General features: G+C 40.0%; 1 protein-coding gene across 1 annotated transcript in view; it reads right to left on the bottom strand.

Annotated features, from left to right (window-relative positions):
* Positions 1 to 16,804, bottom strand: part of LOC308390416 (heparan sulfate glucosamine 3-O-sulfotransferase 3A1-like) — a 41,080-nt gene extending 24,276 nt beyond the window's left edge. The window contains exon 1 of the mRNA XM_080872389.1: positions 15,935 to 16,804. Coding sequence (XP_080728515.1) covers positions 15,935 to 16,503 — 569 coding nt within the window. The 5' untranslated portion in view covers positions 16,504 to 16,804. The remainder of the gene's footprint in view (positions 1 to 15,934) is intronic.
* Between the last annotated feature and the right edge of the window lie 3,929 nt (positions 16,805 to 20,733).

The raw sequence follows: 20,733 nt of genomic DNA, 5'->3' as shown, positions 1-20,733 counted from the left end.
TATTTTATAAAACATTTAAAACTTGTTAAAGACTAAAAGCAATGTTGGCAAAAAATTAATTCATGTTTTTATAGCTACGTCTGAATTAAATTCAAAATCCTGCTCTTCACATACAAGGTCTTGAATAATCAGGCCCCAATTTATCTTAATGACCTTATGGTACCATATCACTTCATTAGAGCACTTCACTCTCACACAGAAAGCTTACTTGTTATTCCTAGAGTTTTTAAAAGTAGACTGGGAGGGAGAGCCTTCAGTTTTCAGGCCCTTTTCTATGGAACCAGCTTCCAGTTTGGATTCGGGAAATGGACACGCTACTTTTAAGATTAGGCTTAAAACTTTCCTTTTCGATAAAGCATATAGTTAGGGCTGGATCAGGTGACCCTGAATCCTCCCTTAGTTATGCTGTAATAGGCATAGGCTGCTGGGAGATTCCCATGATGCATTGAGTATTTCTTCTTCAGTCACCTTTCTCACTCACTATGTCTTAATGGACCTCTCTGCATTTAATCACTACTTGTTGTTAATCTCTGGTTCTCTTCCACAGCATTTCATTTGCCCTGTCTTCCTTCTCTCACCCCAACCAGTTGCGGAAGATGGCCGCCCCTCCGTGAGCAGAGTTCTCCTTAAAGTTTCTGCCTATTAAAAGGGAGTTTTTCCTTCCCACTGTCACCAAACTTGCTCCTAGGGGGTCATATGATTGTTGGGTTTTTTTTCTCTGTATGCATTATTGCAGGGATAGCTCAATAGGTAGAGTGGTGGCCCCATGATTGGAAGGTCGGGGGTTCGATTCCCCTGAACAGCTATCCTGAGGTACCCCTGAGCAAGGTACCGTCCTTACACACTGCTCCCCGGGCGCCTAATGACTGCTTCACTGAGTGAATGGGTTAAATGCAGAGAGGAATTTCCCCACAGGGATCAATAAAGTACACTTTCTTTAATATAATATAAAGCGCCTTCAGATGATTGTTGTGATTTGGTGCTGTATAAATAAAATTGAACTGACCTTGAAGTGACACACTGTACTTCTCTGAGAAGTCAGAAATGAATCAATCATAACAACTGAATTCTTTTAATACACATCTGTAAGTAACTGTAATTTGGCATCGTCATTTAAAAAATAATAATGTGCTTTACTGTTGTTTTTTTCTGTTTTTAATTCTGTTTTAGCATTAAAAATAAAATGATTTGCCAATTATCAATACTTTTAAATTAGGGCAGTTGTGACATAAACCTTGCATTGGGTAGTGGTCTAATACATTTGTTAAGCACTGCATATCTCCTGTTTAAATACATGAGTCTTGAAGCTGACCTGGAAGCCTGAGGCTCATACACTTGAGCAGCTATAGATTAACAGTTAACTCCATGAGGGATGTTGCAATGCCCATGTAGGCAATTACCGGCATGTTGCCATGGAGATGCTAAATGAGGTGTTTAAGGGGGCGGAGACACAGGCTTGATGATTCATGTTATCAATCTGGTTATTTTTCAATATTTCACATTGATGTAATCGTCCTAAAAACACATTAACATTGAGGGAGTACTCCGCAGAGAGATAATGGCTGGATATTTATTGAGTCAAACTCTTCCAGCCTTGAATGACTGATGCGCCTCACATGCAGATAGAGGCTGCGCCACGAATAAATATAGCCTGTCCGCAGCGCAATAAGAAAATAAATAAATTGGGTGTAAGACAATAACGAGGAGGGGCTGGGCGTGTACGATCGTTCAAGAGTCCACATTCACATACAAAAAGAAGCAAACCAAAACTAAATGCACATTAATGCAATTCATATTCATGACAGTTGAAATGGGAGTTATTATGAACCCCTTTCAATCACATTTGCATTTACATTACAGGCCTGTAGTTCAGTTGTATACCCATAGAATAAATTGTGGCATAAATAAAATGTGGTGCAAACAACAGGACTTCAATAAAAGACTTAATGACAGTGAATGCTTCCTTTAAAAAAACCTGTGTAACTGTATCTAAACACTGCATCAAATCCACTATAAGATTATTGACAGCTAGCATTAAACTGCTATTTTACAGTGGACCTGCTATAAATTACAACAGGAGTTCTTTGCAATAAAAAAAATGTTACATTAGGGTGATGTAAGGAATACAAGCTTTAATACTGTTAGTTGTTTAGTTGCAATTATGCTGTTATTTTAGTGTTCTTACTATAATCACCACAAACACATTTGGCTATATTTCTTGCCACGTACCACAAAATCATTTTCTTGTCTTTCTTAAACTAAACTTTTAAATCAGCTTAGTAGCAATTCCATTATTCTCTGCATTGTTCCGAGGCAGGAATGCTGCTATTGTTGTAGTTTAACAACTGAATAACACTGGCAGATGAGATTAATTGTTATAAAAGTCACAGACATGGAGGCGCAATCCTTGCTAAACATAAATTCAAGTTTTCAGGAACACAAAGGCTTAAACCACATCACACATTCAAAACAACTTAACCATCACAGCATCTTTAAAGTAACGATTTAAAACAAAAAAGAAATTAGCATTTCCGTGAGACTTCATGCTCTGCAGAAATATAAGTTTTAGATTGTAGCTCGCAGTATTTAACCATATTTGTTAAAGTGTAAATTTTAAGTTTATCTGCTCATGTGTGTCTTGAATGCGAACCTATTACATTTAAAGCAACCGTCTGCAAGTGCATGTTTTACACATTCACCTAGAGACTCAAAAAATCTCTTCCAAAAACCCACTTTTGCTACAATGTGCATTCAGGAGTTCATTGGGGAGAGCTAGAATCACTCGACTGCCTGAAGTAAAAGCTTTATGGGCGAGGGGGAAAACCCTTTAGCTGGATTTACGCCTTGCCAGAGCCGACCCTGTTTTAAAGCTAGTTGGATACAAGAAAGAGGAGGGGGGGAAAAAAACCCATACGAGCAAAAACAGGGTGGTGAAAAAGAATATCCACTGCTGCTGGGCTGAGTGGAAAATAATATGATGTAATAAATGGGATGTCAGAAACAGACCTGCCCACGACAGCCGCTGAGTCTGTGCATATATATGCGCAGTGTACGTGTGTTTAGGTCTCTCCATTAGTGCTTGTGTAACACTTGGTGGGGCTAAAAAAAAAAAAAAAAGCACAGGCCTATCAATGAGGCAATAGTGGGGCGAACCCTTCACAATATAGGCCTAATCACGCTGTTGTCTCAGAAGAGCCCTAAATCAATAGCTGTGGTGAATCCCGAACAAGAAAATCAATGCAGTTGTGTCTCAATGAGAAGCTTGTTGAAGATTTTGAAGCAGCCACATATGGGCTCCTTTGAGTGAACTAAATCTCAGCTGGGTGCGAAACATATGTAAAATTACAGCATGGCGACACACATTCTCACCATATAAACGTGTGGCTCCAGCAAGAGGATTTAAAGTGGCACAGCGACATTTCATCGTGAGTGCAGATTTATTTTGTTCCTCCTGTTTATTGTGATAAGGAGTTGTTATTTATAACTCAAGTATGCGGGCCGAGCCAGACGGAGTCAGTGTGAAGAAAAGCATGTGTAGGGTAACATGGAAACCGGCAGTGCCCCTGAACTCTCATTTGTGTTAATCAAACTTCTCTAAATTGTTTGTATAATGAAATTATGACTGTCAGGGAGGCCTGGGGGACATCAATTAAGCAGATAAGCAAAATGAAAATAAATCACTTTTTTATCAAATGTGCAGCCGCCTGGTTGTGTGTCCGGAAAAACGGGAAGTGATTTTGTTCTGCGATTTGAGGGTCCATAAATCCCAGTGACAAGCAGTGTTGCCTCTTTGTTTATAGAGCTCAGGGAAATAGCGGACGGACATGAAAATGCATGACTTCCTTTTCAGAAGAAAATACAAATGGAGTTGGATAGGAGTTATGTGTTTTTGTTTTCTTTTTGTGACAGCGGGTATTAATTTTTGCCCCTGATTTACTTTATTCGTCTTGTTTTAATCAGCAAAAATTAATTGGTGAGCTTTGCATACTTTTGCTTTATTCTCATTAAAGGTCCAGCTGTCACCAACTCTGCTTTTTACATGACAGGGACATTGCACTATGCATTATGGGAAATCTATGGTAGAATTCCATAACAGCAAAGATAGTGATTGTCACACTACTAGCTCTTAGGAGTCTTATTATTATTATTATTATCATTATTATCATCATTAATGAATAATCTATAAACTCAAGATTATATTATCTATCTATAAGAATAAAAGAGACCTACATTTTTTTAAAGGTTTTACTTATACATAATAAAGTAAGGCTCACTTACTTACTTGATGCACTACTATATACTATACTATACTTTACCACACAGTAGAACTGTTTTCACTTGCAGTCAGTATGGGACATTGGTAAAACGTCCATGTAATGTTGGACTGTGCTGATGTGAGAGTAGCGCAGGCATTTGCTACTAGTGTGTGTGCATCGTGCATGCTACATTCATGCACATTCTACCCAGGCAGCTCCCTTGCCTAAATTTCCTGTAGTGCGAATGCCTCTGAAGTGAACCCCTGCTGCATGCTACATGTGAGAAAGCAAAGATATTCTGAACTGATCCTCTTGTGTGAACAGTTGAAAGTCTGTGCAAAAAAACCATCATGTTAACTTTACATTCTGTGCTAATGATGCACACAGTTTAGTCAGACGTATCGATTGTCTATAAATTTTTATCAGTTACGTGTATATTGTAATAACACTTTAATGAATTGTAATATGTTTATTCATCCTACATTTCCAATATCTTTCCTTTTTTATTTGTGAATTTAGCACAGTAATACCACTACAAATAAGTCTTTACCAAGGCTTAGAACACCTTAAAAGGAAGCATTAAAAGGGTGTTTCTTTATTTGATTGGCCCAACAAAACAAAAGTTACACTACTTTGGGATTACTGAGTATGTGCAGAGTGTGACGTGTAATAAGAAGAGGTGAAGAAAGTAATACAGCATAAATACAAATACACTACAGTACGTCAGCTGGGTAGGAGGAACTGTGGAATGTGTGACTGCCATTTGGGAGAGCCACAATAGGGGAGACAGTGAAGTTAATGGATGTGATCACAGGTTCCTGGTGAATAATGCAGACTTGCTAATTGGCTGGATTAATAATTGATGGTAGCCTGTTTGAGGAGCAGCAGTACGAACTGCAGTGGATAAAGAACAGCTACCATCTTATTAGAGAAGACACTGCATGGTATATCTTGTACATCTGTCTATGTTGGTGGCTTGCTCCGCCTATTGATGATACGACTGTATGGTAGGATGTGTCTATGTGAGACGAAGATGTCAGGATAAACAATCACCCTGACAACATAATGATATAATGAGCCCCAGCCCAACCACATGTTTGACGGTTAAAATGACTTGGGCTCATGACAAGTCCCACAGGCTCTACAATGTTGTTACACCCTTAGTCCAAACTGACCGTGGTTGACCCAGCTCTAGCCAGCTGCGTAAATAAAAATGACTGCAATAACGCAGAAATGAAACATAAGCTATTGATTTAACACGGTCAGTTTTTACAAATGCTTAGCATTGTATCTGGAGCTCGGTGACCCCCTCGCTTCGAATTAAGTGACGAGGACTAATGCTCTTCAGAGGCGTACTGAACAAAAGAAATAGGTCTGGCAAAGGAATGGGACATAGGAGGGTAAGAAAAATAGATTTTACTGTTAACTTGATTTATCTTGCTGTTCGCGAGCTATCCAGTTTCCAGAGAATGCATAAAACCAGCCCATAAAGAAGTCTTGTCTTTCTGTCTTTATGGATCAACACCTTCAAAGTACTGCTCTGCTCCTACAGGAAATAATAGGGTCAATATCTCAGGGTGCATCTCAAAAGATTTCTGACAATCCAAAAACCTTTGGTGTAGAGCTCAATAGGGGGTAGTCACAAGAGAAAAGAAAAACAATACACTGATTTGATCACAAAAGAATATAAAACACTACACTTTTTGTTTATCTGATGACGAGCAGAAAGGCACAACATGAAGCCGAGGATTTGAAAATGGGGCCTTCTGCTGTGGTTTGTCGGTGTTTCAGCAGAGAAAATCAATACGGCTGTCACGCTCGTCTGTTAAGTTGTGTGTTAGCCAAAACAGGAAGACGCAGGTAACCTGGCTCTGTGGAAAAGTCACTTCATTAAATCTCAATACATGTATTTAATGGATATAAGACATTAGGAGAAAAAAAATGCTTTTAATTGAAATAGCCAGAACTTAAAACACTGATGTCCTCAAGGAACTTCACAATATTACAGAAGCACCTCAACTGCCTAATTTCGATGTGGAGCAGAAGTTTAAATGTGTGATGATTAATCTCTGGATGTCTTTTACAGTGTCTTTTGCCCTGTCTTCCTCCCATCAGTCCCAACAGGGCGGCAGATGGCTGCCCCTCCCTGAGCCTGGTTCTGCCAGAGGTTTCTTCCTGTTGAAAGGGAGTTGTTCTTTCCCACTGTCGCCAAGTGCTTGCTTGCTCATAGGGGGTCATTTAATTGTTGGGGTTTATTATTATAGGTTACTTACCTTACAATATAAAGCAGCTTGAGGTGACAAATGCTGTACTTTATCTCACAACAGCAGAAATACAACAGTGATTTGCATTTCCGTATAAATAAAACTGAGTTGAATTGAAACTGAATTGACAGCTTCTCAAAAGGACATTTTCTTTATAGGTAACTGATGTAATGTAAAGCTTCTACTAAAATTTGAATCCTCATTTTCCCTGCCACGTTTCATCTCTTACTTATTGTCCACAACTAGGGCTGCCACGATTAGTCGACTAGTCACGATTATGTCGACTATTCGTCGACGACTAATTTAATAGTCGACGCGTCATTTGAAGCTTTGTTAGATCCCAAAAGACGCAGGAATAAGTAGTAGGATTTAAGAGTGTAATAATGGACTGAAACAGGAGATGGCAGCACTGCATGTACAAGGATGCCAGCTGCCGTTAAACCCCGAAGAAGAAGAAGCTTTGTCCCAGAATTCATAGCGCGGCCCAGCTCAGTTTCCAACAATGGCGGCAGCTAGTTAGTGTTAATATTACTCTTATCATTCTTTCTGGGTCACAAAATAAATGTTTAACATATTTTCAGGCGAGAATGTAGCTGTGTAAACCTCAAATATCTGCTCAGTTTATCAAGACACCACATATTTTCAAAAGCGCTCCGACGTTTTCAGAGACGTCTATTACCCACTAGCTCAATAGTTAGCCGGGGAAAAGGCTCACTAGAGCCGGTGAGAACACCGGACTCCCGGCAAATCGTTTTCAAACCCACTGCAGTCTTTCGCTACTCAGGTTAAACATATATAAGTCACTTAGATAACTTCTAAATGTTATTATTTGGCTTTTTTTTTAGTATTTTATTTGTTCCTGAGTGAATCGGTTTGGCTGAGATTAAAGTTATAGTTTTTACACAGCTGAATAAACGTCAAGCAGACAACTTATTATCAGAAGTGTGAGATGCTCGAGAATATACTCCGGTGTCCTGTTATATTTAAGATAGCAAGGAGCAGACAGCTGAGTTTATTAAACTCCACTCCATTTTTTTTTTAAAAGCTCTTTTTTAAAGCAATGGGAGCAATGGGAATGTTCCTTCCTACTTCTATTAGCTAAACATGTTTCTTTGACAGCAATCTTCCTCCTGTCTAATGTACAGTCAGACCTAGTTACAGTAGCAATTACTAGTGTTCAGGTTAAGATTAATTGAATTACTGTGTGGCTTCTCTGCACTCCCCTGTGGGCACATCAATCACGGGCTCTGCGCTACACAGACCCTTTATCACCCTCTTCCATCTTTATGTAAAAAGACGCAGGTTGTGCTGTTGCACTCCATCTATCAATAAACGGGTCTTGGCTGGCAAACTCATTTTCTAACACATTCCTCTCCTTAATCAAGCTGCCAGACATCGGGCCGATAGTTAGCAAAAGCCTGTGTGCCATCTTTTCTCTAAATGAGCAAATTTAAAAACGGTATACCTGTGATTATAATGACTCTTGTTTGACTTGAGAGTTGAAGCCTAGGCTCTGTATGAGGTCATAGAACATTTGTGATACATTTTATTCGATGATTTGTAAAGACAAATCCCGCTGCATTATATAATGAATGGCTCTTTTGTGACATGCAACCTTTTAAAATTGAAATACAAAAGACTTCACGTAAAGCGTTTGTTTGAACAGCTGGATTCCTCCTTGAGAAACCAGGTAGATTTCTCAAAACCGCACATGCAATGGATCTGGGGTGCTTCTGTCTGAATAAAGTAGCTCTCAAGTCAGATTATATGCCAGGCTGCCATTCTCTCTCCATTCAGCACCTCCATTATTAGCTATTTTAAAAATTGTGCAGGATTTCTGGTCCTGGTCTATAGTACTGCCAAACCCTAATCTTCTGCATGTTTTATTTCACTCATCACTACCATACACTTCTTTGTTCAATATCTAGCAGGAATATACCAAATACACTGGATACAGAAGTGCTGAAAGCCTGAAAATAACATCTGAAGTAAATGATGTGTTGGCCTCTTAACTGGCTATGCCAAAAAAATGCCAATCCCTCATTTTAGACGGCTCAAACACCCAGACAAGCACACATGTGCGCATTAAGTATACTGACAGTGTAATTCAATGTTCTGCATGGAGGCAGAGGTTGGGCAGTCAAACTAAAGTTGTGCCGGAGGTGCCGTCTGGCATTGCCCCTGCATGTCTGCAAGGCAAACTCTGCCAAAGCGAGTGGCACTGGCCAAGCCCCCGATGGAGAGGGGGAAAAGGTTGTTTGGTGCCATCCTATCACCACACAAGCAGCTGCAGATAGCACACATGGCAAGTGTGACAAAGTCAATGCCTTTAAGCACAGAGGCAGAAAGGGAAACGATTCCAAGTGAGCCAGCAAGCTTAAAATAAGACACTTGAAAATACAAAAAGGCTTTCCTGCTAAGCGAACACAAGCAAAAGGGTGGAAAGATGAACATCCAACGTCCTTGAATGCAAGCACTATAAACACTTAGAATTTGTAGGGATTTCTTTTAATTTACATGGACTTCAAATACCAGTCTGAGATTTTTGCCAGAAAATGGCAGAAAAAACGCTACAGTTGGAACGTAAAATGGAGGACCCAGGAGGAGAGGGCTTCCTTCTTTTTATTGGTTCCCAGGCTTTCCATAGCGGTGGTTCCCCCTCTCTTTCTGTCTGTCTGTCTTGTTCTCTCTAGCGGACAATATAGAAGGCTCCCTGTCCTGTGATAAATCTGTAGCCTGCGAGATGGGAAAGAGAGATCCATCACAGAGGTGTTGGTTTACCCTGCCAATCCGCACTACTGAGGGCTGTAACACGTACATGCTCAATCCATGCATCATTTCCCAAGCCCTTCTGTGCCCAAATAACACGGTTTTGGCTGCACGTTTCTAAAATCCTAAAGCACTCTGGCAAATCCTCTAAAAATCTTAATATGCATGAATTCTGGAGGTTGTTTTGTGGTTTGTTTACCTCGTTTCTATGAAGAGAGCTGACGGTCTAGTCTAAAACCCCTTGACTCTTCAGCGCCAAATGATAGGGTTACAGTCTTTCTTTGTTCAAGGAAGGATAACTCTTAACTTCCATCAACCTTGAAGTGCCATGAAGAAGGAAAAAGAAAAAAACACAAATGTAGTACAGAAAGAAAATTGCAAACATGACTTTTTTCCCCATCCTTTCAGTCATACTGCTCAGCAGAGTGCCTGGAGGCAAAACTGCTGCGATGTTAGAAAACATTACCTGGCAGGTTTCCATGGAGTTGAAGGAAAATAAACATCACTGACATTCATGGGCATTGCTGTTAAAGCATTAAACCGGCAAAGGGCTTCAGGTATATTAGCTGAAAATAGAACAGCGGCCTTCAGAGTTAAAACAAAATGCTTTGAAAAGGTCAACCATCTCAACTGTACAATACAGCGATAGAAGTGATTACAGAGCTTCACAGGTTTACAGTGCAACGTATATTAGTACAGTCAAGCACGATAAAAAAAAAAAACGACAAAAGTATTCCTTTTGAAATCTGAATCCCAGAATAATTGTCTAATGTACGGTTGAATACCTCGTAAAAAGGCCAACAGCTGCTAAGCTGAACAGGCCTGAGATACAACAGGGTCAAACAGGTTGCTGACTTGTGTACACATAAACCCAAATGTGAATAAACAACAGAATCCTAGAAACAATGTAATCTGACTCCAGTGTTACATTACCATCTGTTGGCTTTATGAACTCTGAGGGTGGCACATTCTGAGGCTGACCTTCCTGACTGCGATCAATCACCCTCCCTTTCCGCACATGCTCATTAAAGCTCTAAGAGGTCTGTGACACCTGAAATATTTAAAACAAAGAAACTTCCAAGCTTCCTTCATCTTTGCTAGCTTTCAAGAAGACGGCAAACGCAACTTATTTTAGGTGCGTCAGGTGAATACATCAGGTGCGAGTGCCTAGTGGAGCTCCAGGTGGTGTCTGCTGAGCACCCTGCACCTGCTGCCTGTCCTCACCCACCCATTGGAGGGCAGATTCCCAGGATGCCACAGGGCAGCTGCTGACAGGCACTACTTTGGATATTTCCCTTGCTTCTATCTACCTCCCCTTCACGGGGCCCCATAGGGTCAGCTGCTAAGGCCAAGTAAAGATGTTAGAGGGGGTGGCGGAGGTCAAGAAGTTGGCGAGAGGGGGATGAGGGGGGGACTGTCAATGTGCGCTGCATGCCTTCGGGAGGAGGTGACCGTCCCAGTTTTACAATTATACCACACGATAATCACTTTCACAATCCAAAGGCAGCTCAGAGCTCATACTCAGGTCTCTGGTGATCATGTTACGTCCACTATGTGGGAGTGTGTGCCCTCTACAACCTCAGCCATGACCCCTCCACCTCTGTGCGTCCCCTCCACTCCACCTGCCTCTGGCAAACCTGCCTTTATGTTGCAAATGTACTTCTGCTCTAGGAAAAACAAACCCTTAAAACACGCTTTTGTGAAGATTTATGCTGAAATTACAATCATTCAGTCCTTAAAATATAATATAAAATAATAAAAATAATATAAAATAAAATATTTAAATTTAAACTCACAAGCTAAACCAACTGTAAAGCAGTTTTATGTATAATTTTTCTATGTTGGGCAGGAAAAAAACGTTCCCTACCAAACTAAGTTCCACTCTTACGTCTAATTATGTCTAATTATGACGAAAAATGTCTAACCACATCAGAAAATCAGTAATTTCCACCGCCCTTTAACAAGGTAACTTATAACTGCTTAGTATTTTCCAATGTGGCGTCAAAACAAGATAAATCAAACAGGAAATCCATTTGAGGAAATGGTTGAAATCTGTTTTTAAAATCTTCACAGTGCCTTGGAGAATAGATACAACAAATTGCTCCTTTCAAAGCATCTATAAAGAGACCATATTGATATATTTTTAAATGTCGCACACAGAGACTAATAAGGCCAGACAAACGGTCTAGGACATTTCAAATCCGATCATATTGCAAAATTCCAGATAGGCAAGTGAAGTAGAATCGGTATACACAGAGGTGCAAAGCTAGTGGGTGGCATGAACCGAATTATTTTCAAGTGAGCAGATTTATTTACGACTTGGACGAACATGTCATTCCTGACCGGGATACACTTAAAAGTATTTAAAGTTGCACATAAATATAAATGTATACACGCTCTCACACATGTTTTTCCTCATCTTCCAGCTGATCCAGGCACAAAACAAAATGTTTGCAAGTTTTATGTTTTGTTTTGTTTTTATCCAATTTCCATTTTTTATACTTGCTAAATTGTATGAATTTGTGACAGGCTAAAGATGCTGACAGACAGTTTTTTTTTTATTATTAACAGCTAACCTCTCCCTTTTTGAGCCGTGTCATTCTTTCCACTAGTTCCCCCAAGCTGCTTCACTCTCAGAGGGAAAGAGGGAATATCAGGCAGCAGCAAACAGGACTGTAGTTTAAACTCTGCCACACAACTCACTGAAACCCATTGTAAACACACTGGAAAGAACAAAGTTGGAAGTTGGCCTCATTTCAATTCCTGGGAATTTACTAGCTTTTCACCATCAGACTTCACTTTTTAAATTTTATTTTAACAAATGGAGTTTCAAGATGAGTAACCTAATACAGAAAATTGTAATCAATTTTAAAAACTAATAAAGTCCATTGCATTCAGGGGATTAAAATGTAGAAAGGACGCATGTTATCACGACACACATTTACATCTGGACCTTTAAGTGTATTCAAAACAGAACGAGAATATTTTACTTGTTCCATGTTCATTCCCGTCTCTACTGTGACCGCCGTACGGCAAAGAAACACATATCAGGCTACAAAACACGGCTCGTTTCTAACAGAAGTCCCCGCTGGGTCACTGCTTTTATGATTAAAACCTGTTTTATAGCCATTACAGAACTTCCTTTCAAATATGGCCAGTTTTATGAACGGGGAAACCCCCTAATTTAATGTGTTTCTTTTTAGCTTTGCTTTTTTTTTTAAATCCGAGCATAATGTTTTCATTTGCTTTCTCGTGGCTTTAAGTATTACACGTATGAGAAAAATCATAGACGGAGACTTCAAAAATTTGCTGATACATAAGCTGCCAGTTTTTGGCCCTGTGTGTCCGTGTTAGTGCTTTAAAGACGAAATCCTGCATTTCTCCACTGAATACCTTTGTAATATGAATATATGTGCAGCAGAGCTGGCGGCACATTGCCCTTGTGTTTACCCATGCCCTTGTGGTCACACATGTTTGTAGGAAGGGTAATTAACCCATTAAGGGATCAGGTGAAGCCTAATCCAACCGGTCTGTGGACATCAAACAAAAAACTGCAATGGCAGGGTCTAGACAGGTGAAAGCTTGGGTGTTCAGTAACCTAAGTAGGGCAAAAACATAATAGTGACTACTCTGTAGCGCGGACCTCTGCTTTACTTCAGAGTACTTGTGCTTGACCTCCTTGTTCACTCTGAGTGTCCATTTCCACAACAAAAGCCTAATAGGTTGTGTGTGGTTATTCAGAGTAATGTGTAGTGAAATGTAACACTGACTGGCTGTGCAATTGGGCTGGGTGTTAGTTTCTTGTACAACAAAAGACCCAAATCTACCACGAGGACACAGCTGAGACATCTGAAATGCTCCTGTGGACGAGCGGTGCATGAAAAACCAGATATTTTATTTATTAAAAAAGCTAAAGAAAATATGTTTTTGCTTTAAATCTATTATTAAAATCTATTCCATTTCATTTTAACTGAGGTAAGGTCAACAAGTTGGATATGCTAGCTGGGAACACCCAAAAACACCCAACCAGAATCTAAACAAGTGGAGATGGTGAGTCATAATTTTGCAAAAATACTCAGTTTTTTGGAAATGCGGTGAAGTTACAAGTTTAACCCCCCCCCATGTTTCATGCTCGTACAGCTGTGGTGTCAATACTAAAACTTTTATCTTTCCTGGTAGACAGATTTTTGCATCATATCTTTTGGTGCGGAACCAACTTTTTAGGGCAGTAGAAGGAAATTCCAAGAACAAGCCAGACAAGTATAATTCTGGGAAAGCTGGAAAAGGATGCCAGAGATGTTGCCATGTCACATTAAGAGCTTAGAGGTGTTAAAATACGTTCCACGCATTCCCTTAGGAGACAGAGACGAGGGATTCACACTGAAGACACATGGCGTCCTTGACAATAAACAAAGTCTTCTAAAATGGAAGCCCCAGTGTTTTAAGTATTCACTGTTGCTAATGAAAAGAATCACATAATTCAAGAAATTGGACACAGTGATTAGTCACACAAATCAAGTCCTGTTTTCTACAAACACCAACAGTTTTTGGGGTGTGTGTGTGTGGGGGGGGGGGGGGGGGGTTGTCCACCAAGCAGTGTAGTCCTGGCACAAAGATTTCAGCCTATCGCATGTCAGACATGTTTTAAACATTCCCACAGCGTTGAAATCTTATAACCATTAGTAAAATGACAGTAGCTCCGAGGCACAGAGGCTGCACCGATTTTCAAGAGGGGATGGCAGACTTTAGCAATCAAATCGATTCCCCTGTTTCAACAAGTGCTTCCGAAGTGCACAAAAACACCTTCAGATGACCTCGGGCCAGCAACTTCAAATGGATTCAGCTCAATCAAACGCTTCCAAAAACCCACAAAACAGGAAGATTCTCAGACTGTAGAGGAGAGCTGACAAGATGAACTCCCGTAAAGTGGGCCATGCTGTTGTAACAGTTATTTATGCCTCTTTCATTTCAAGGGTCTTTCTGTTTTAAATGGGCAGCATTAAGGCGAACCGGCACTAAGGTCTGTCCTTGGAGGCACGGTCCAAATTCCAGAGAATCTTGGCAACTCCTCGGGATAGATGGGACCCTTATGGATATAAAACCTCACAATGGATGAATAGGTAAACAGAAGGGTGTGAAAGAGTGATGGCAAAAAGAGAATGTTCACTCTCAGAGAGGCACAAAGAGGGAGGTGTGTGAGTGGGAGATGGGAGAAAGCCAGAGTGTTTGGGGGAGGAAGGGTGGGAGGGTGAAAAGGAGAAGGGTCTGGAGGGAGTTGTTGGTGAGAGTTAAAGTTTTGTCTCCAGGCTTTTAGAGGGTGCTGCGTGTAGTGCTAACTCAATCAAAAGGTGAATTATACCTCCTGAGACACTCAGGTAACCTTTCATTATGGCCCTAATCCTTCTTAATAACAGAGCCGCAATGTCGGCAATGCCCCATTACACAGAGAACCACTGAGAGGAAGAGCCATTATTCCCCACAGGCCTGTGGAAATGTGAACACAAAACACTCACTCACACACACTCGCACTGACAGATGAAATCAATCACAAATTTGACTTGAGTGAGAAAAACGCATCGCACTCCGTCACTGGGAAATTGAGACATTGAAGGAGGGTAGTGTGTTTATGCGGGATCGGTGTTTAGACTTCCACTTTTGCCAGACAAGATTTAAAGTGATCAGAATTAACACTCAAGTAATGCTGCGTGTTGAGAAAAAGAAAGAAAACGTCGGCAAGGCAAGGAAGTTGTGGGTTTTTATTTGTTTATTTTTTGTCTTTGTTTTTTTTTTAACATTCAAAGTTATTTATTTTTTATTACACACACGGACAAACTTTGTCCTGATGCCACAAAAACACAGTCAAAAACCTTCACTGCTGTAATTTTTCTTCAGTAAATTGTTTTTGTTTCAGCTTTTGTTGATGAAGAGTTTTTCACTTTCTCTGGGTTTTTATAAAAGCACATGAGACTGACAATCTTGGATAAAGCCTCATGTCTGAGTTTTTTGTTTTTTAAATCCCCTTGATAATTAACTTTAAGGTCTTCGCTGAACTTACCACATACATTAAAGTATTCACTACTAAATTATTAAAGGTGAAAGAAATTGATTTTAAGCGCTAAGAGAAAATTACTCCTCAACACTCTGATTTTTTTTAAATACTTTGATTTACCCTTGTCTTATTTCCCAGCCTAATGAAGCCTTAAACTCTGACTCCACTATGGCTCGAACCAAAGCAACTTAAAAGGCAGTCAACCCCAAAATGTGAAACAAAATGAGCAGCCCGATAACATCTAATGAAAACAGGCCTAATGTAGCTTTCATAAATCAACAGACTGTCCTCAGTGCTTATTCCAGCTGCAATTAGGCTACCTCTATAAAAGCTGAGATGTTAAATAAAGATTTCTGGGTTATGAGGAACAGCCTTTATCAGTGATGTGGTTGTGGGGGGAAATAAAATGCTGGAAAAACACAATCTATCATCGTGGCAATTTAATGACCGAAAACATTGCACAGATTTCAATGAGACTGATAATAAAGTTGGGGAATGTTCAGGCGTAATATTAACTGAAGTGTTTAAATTGTGTGTGTGAGTGTGTGTTTTCTCTCTCTCTTTATAAAAAAAAATTTACTTTATTAAATATTCACCTGTACCACTCCAGCCCGTTGTGGTAGTTTCGGTCGAAGAAGTGCGGCTCGGCTCCCACGGCTCTGATGTCAGGATGAACCCGAAGAAACTCAAGCAGAGCCCGGGTCCCTCCTTTCTTTACCCCGATGATGAGAGCCTGAGGTAGCTTCTTGCTCCCCTCCCCGAGCGGACTGACTTTACCTGCGAACCTGGGCGACACTCTCCTGGAAACTACTAAATCCGGAGGTGGCAGCACGAGAGCCTCTTCGGGCAGCTCCGAATCCTGCGTCGCGCGCTCATCCGCGAGGACCTGTGAGGTGCGCGCGGCGGTCCCGTAGCGGTTCAACTCCGATCCGCCAGTCCATTCATATACCAGTCTCTTGGTCCTCAGCGAACTCAGGTCCTCGAAAAGACCAGCAGTCCGACTAGAGGAGCCTCTGGGCGGTGAGTTGCCGGTGGTGGTGGTGCAGCTTTCGGTGAGGAGGTGCAGGAGGAAAAAAGAGGCGAGGAGGGAGCACAGCATGACCACCGCTTTCCTGAAGATGCCTCGGGACGGGGGGTCCAGTTTAGTGATGCGGCTAAAAGCCATACCGGTCCCTTGGTGGTCGGTGCAGGAGCCACAGCCATGCTAGGCGCACATCACTGAGTCTTCTTGCCATGAAGGAACTAAAGTGTCTACATCCACAGTAAGCTGTGGATAACACCTCAATCTCCTCCAAAAGTGCCAAATGATGGATGCCTGCTGTGAACAGGTGTTAAGAACTTGCCCCAATAACTGTTCCACAGTATCCCCTGAAAGGTGAGCGTACAGCGAATCATACACACAGGTAATAAAGTCTGTGCTATCCTTGCTCTGTAAAGGATGCTACCACATCTCTCCCTGACATACCAGCAGCACGTGTATAGAGTTGTAAACTTGTCTCGCACGTCAAGTTTCTTGAGAGGCACCTCTCTGGCCAATAATATCAAGAGAGAAGCAGATAGGAGCCAATGATATTCCAGGTGGGGGCGGGGACACTGTTGCGCAGCCACTCTGCGAAATTAGATGGCATCTGCATGTGCAAATTAAAGTTAAAATTATCCGACAGGGGGAATGCTACACACTAAAATACACGGTAGAAAAAAGTACAAAGAGATTCGCGAAAGGACCTTAAGGAGGTTAGGCTTAAATAAGCCTAACCTCCTTAAGGTCATTTTCTGAGTTTTAAAAGAATGATCATATACACTATAACTAGTAAAATACAGTCAAATTCTCAAAACATTATAATGCATAATAATAAACTCTTGAAGGTTTGAAACACACATTAAGCTAAACACACACTACTTCGTCTGTCATGCTTGCAGGAGCAATTTTGCAAATGTTAAGTGCACCATTCCCTCTAAAATTACTGTGGCAGCATCTACCCAGATGACAAAATCACTCCTCAAATCCCCAAGACACTCACTTTTTTCTGCCAGTGAGAGGGAGACATGCAACCTAAGTGGGGCCACCAAAGAAGATGGCCTCCGCCATGAACTCCTTTTTATAACACATAGAAGAACAAAAAAAGTGAAATAATGATAACGGGACACATTATTTCTTTACAAGTGAACAAGAACAGAACCAAATGTTTCACATCTGCTCCTGCCTTTTGGGTATTAGCATGAGAATGTGCAGGCAGTGCTTCAATGCTGCACAGCTCACTGCTTGAGAAAGCCGATGGAGACCTCAACACTGGGCAGTATTGCCAGTGCCAGATGTCCCCCCATGTTGTTGAAACAGTACAAAGGGGGTGTCTCGCATTTAACCAACCACACCCCGTGTCTTTTCTCTGTCTCTCTGACATTGGAGGGATGTCCAACCCCTTCAAACCAACCATTATGACTCCCAGCATTCCCTAGCAGGGGTCAAATGGCTTCACATTTCTGTTTATCATAGACGGACACTGTTAAAATAATGATGCTCAAATAGAGAATGGTCTCAGGACAATCAAAATGCTCAAAGTTTTTAGATTTATTTATTTACACACCTCCCCAAAATTGCTCCAAGACCAGAGGTCACAAGATAAATCCGAGGGGTCACACATGATTAATGGGAAAATAGATAATCCAAAATACATGTCCACACAAAGCAGTGCTTATAAAATCTGTAGTCTCACACTTTTAGTCCAGCAGTTTTATGCAGCAGTTAGACGATCCATAATCGTAGTAAAAAAAATATGTTAGAAAACATTGTTATAACTAAAATCTTACATTCAAAACATTACTTAGTGTTTGAGTGAAACACAAAGTGTAAAAGTACTACTAGCAAAGTAATAATTTGCTTTCTCAAAATACAGCAGAATGTCCCCTTGGAATAATTTATATATATATATATATATATATATATATATATATATATATATATATATATATATATATATATATATATATAATAGCAGCTTCGCACTGATTCATTAATGTGTAAAAAATATATATTTTAGTGTTATTTTTAAAAAAAAATTTTCATCTAATATTGGGCAGTTAATCCTTAAACAATCAAATGGTTTAATATTTGTATTTTTTTTCTTTTCTTTTTTTTTTTTTGGATCATTGTGAAATCAATAGAGTAAAGTCTATACTTCCTGCTGAAATGTGGCAAAAATAATGGCATAAAACAGAAAAACTCATGTAACTAATGTATGTGAATGTGTCCCTTAAAGGTACCATAGATACAATTTGAACACATTTACTTAAGTAATAATTAACTATTTTTTGGAATAATAATTTATTTATGGAATACGATAGAATTGAATTGACACGATAATTTTGATTATTTGGTTTTAATGGGCTCTTAAAAGATGACTATTTGATGTTCTCTTATATCAGCTTTAATGGAGGTAGACAAGGGAGAAGAATAAAAGGAACAAAAACAGTCAAGGCAGTTCTTAAAAATGTCTTTTTCCAAGGTTTTATGTGTTTTAAGTTACTACACAGTTTCAGGAAGGGAGCTCATATTAGCTCAATACATCACACATATTAAACTTGTGACAAGGGGAAATACATTTCATAAGGCATATCATGTTTCATTAAACCAACTAAGCTAGGAATCACTAATTCAAAGTCGTTGATTATTCTGATACTGCTGTTGTCATCAGCAGCTCCTGAGCAAGAGCTCTTTCATGGGCGTATCCTGTGCCTACTTTGAGTCTGGACTAATGTTTGTGTGCCGACACATACTTCCATTAAAAAAAACAAAAAGCCAAAAAAAACCCCAAAAAACAGCATTTGGTGTGTAATTACACACCCAGACATTGGTGCTTTTAGAAAAATGTGCAAGCAGTCTGGAAGGCATGTAAAAACGTAATTCTGCTTTCATCTTCACCATTTATCCAAATTGCACCACTATGGTTGCACTGACGCAGCCTTTGTGGAATCTTGGATGTAGATTTTAGGGTTTCAAGTTTAAAAAGGGAGCACAAACACAAACTGTTTGTTATGCTTTGAATATATTCTTGCATTTTTACTTTGCATAATGGATAAACTCCCAAGAAATGCTGTGAGAAAGCTAGCATGCGCCAGGGGACAAACCAAATAAGGAATGGCGGGGCTATGTGTTTCTGATTGTTGTTTCATAGAAATGTATTAACCATACCGAGGCTAGTGCATTAGCTCTCTCAAATGCACCATCAACGGTGAGAATATACTCATGCAGGAACTGTTTCCATTGCTTAGCTGGCCAAGTAGTTAGACTGTGTGTCTCAACCATACACATAATCTCAAGACAGGTTTATGAATTGAGGTTTGGGGGCTGCCAGTTTAGAGGAGACATCTTTACTGCCAGTATTACAGCTTTACATTTTTTTGACCTGAAACCTGTGGTGATAAAATTCTTTTTTTTTAAATTAATTTTGAATTCACAGTGCAATATTTCTTTTTAGACTGGAATTAGAAGTCTTCTTTTAATGGATAAGAGAGTGAGATAGATATTGAAATATTGTCACAAAAGTATAATGTTTCACCAGGCAAACACGGCTACAAGCAGATGCAGTGAGTAAAAATGTTTTACAAGTGGAAATTGTATGGAGATAATTTATGACATGCTCCGTGCTTGAACTGCAACCGGTGTTAAAAAGTTTCCACACAAGCAAAGCGCCTTGGCACCAAATGTTTGTCCCCTAAAACCATCTCATTTTGAGAGAAACTGAAGTGGCATTACCCACTTAGGGGCTCAATTAGATAAATTAGTAGAAACATAAAACATACAGACTGTAAATATAATGACAACCTATTGTATATATTCAAATATAGCGACATTCACCAAGATAAGATAAGATAAGATAAGATAAGATAACCTTTATTAGTCCCACACGTGGGAAATTCTCATAAGCAACACATTTTTAATATTACATAATGCATGCAAATTTAAAATGCTGTCCTTGCACATATGTGTATGCTGTGTGAGCTCTGACTCAGTGTTTACCTGAAACAGGGTGTTTTATTTCCTCAGCGCGAGGGGAAATGTGCTCCCTCTATATACACAGCTGTTGGCCATTCATAGTGGTTGGGCTCTTCTGGTCTATTGGCAGGCCGTGAGCAGCGCAGGAAGGGTTTCTATTGAGCACGGAAACCCAAATAAATTGTGCTCTTAATCAGATTAATGCTCATCTGAAGTGGGTTATTTCTCTGAACAGACTCAAAATGTCAACATACATCCAATTTGAATAAAGCACACGAGTAATTACTCTCCACTCATCAAAGCATTATTGTCAGAGCTTTGTTTGATAATGTTTGGAGCAGCAGCAGCAGAAAAGGAGGACATCACACGTACAGTAAAAATGCATTTTGATTTATAGATGTT

The sequence above is a fragment of the Rhamphochromis sp. 'chilingali' genome, assembly GCF_963969265.1.
Source record: "Rhamphochromis sp. 'chilingali' genome assembly, chromosome: 22".
Classification (NCBI taxonomy): domain Eukaryota; kingdom Metazoa; phylum Chordata; class Actinopteri; order Cichliformes; family Cichlidae; genus Rhamphochromis; species Rhamphochromis sp. 'chilingali'.
The sequence above is the reverse complement of the archived record's forward strand: the minus strand, read 5'-3'. Positions and strand labels throughout refer to the sequence as shown.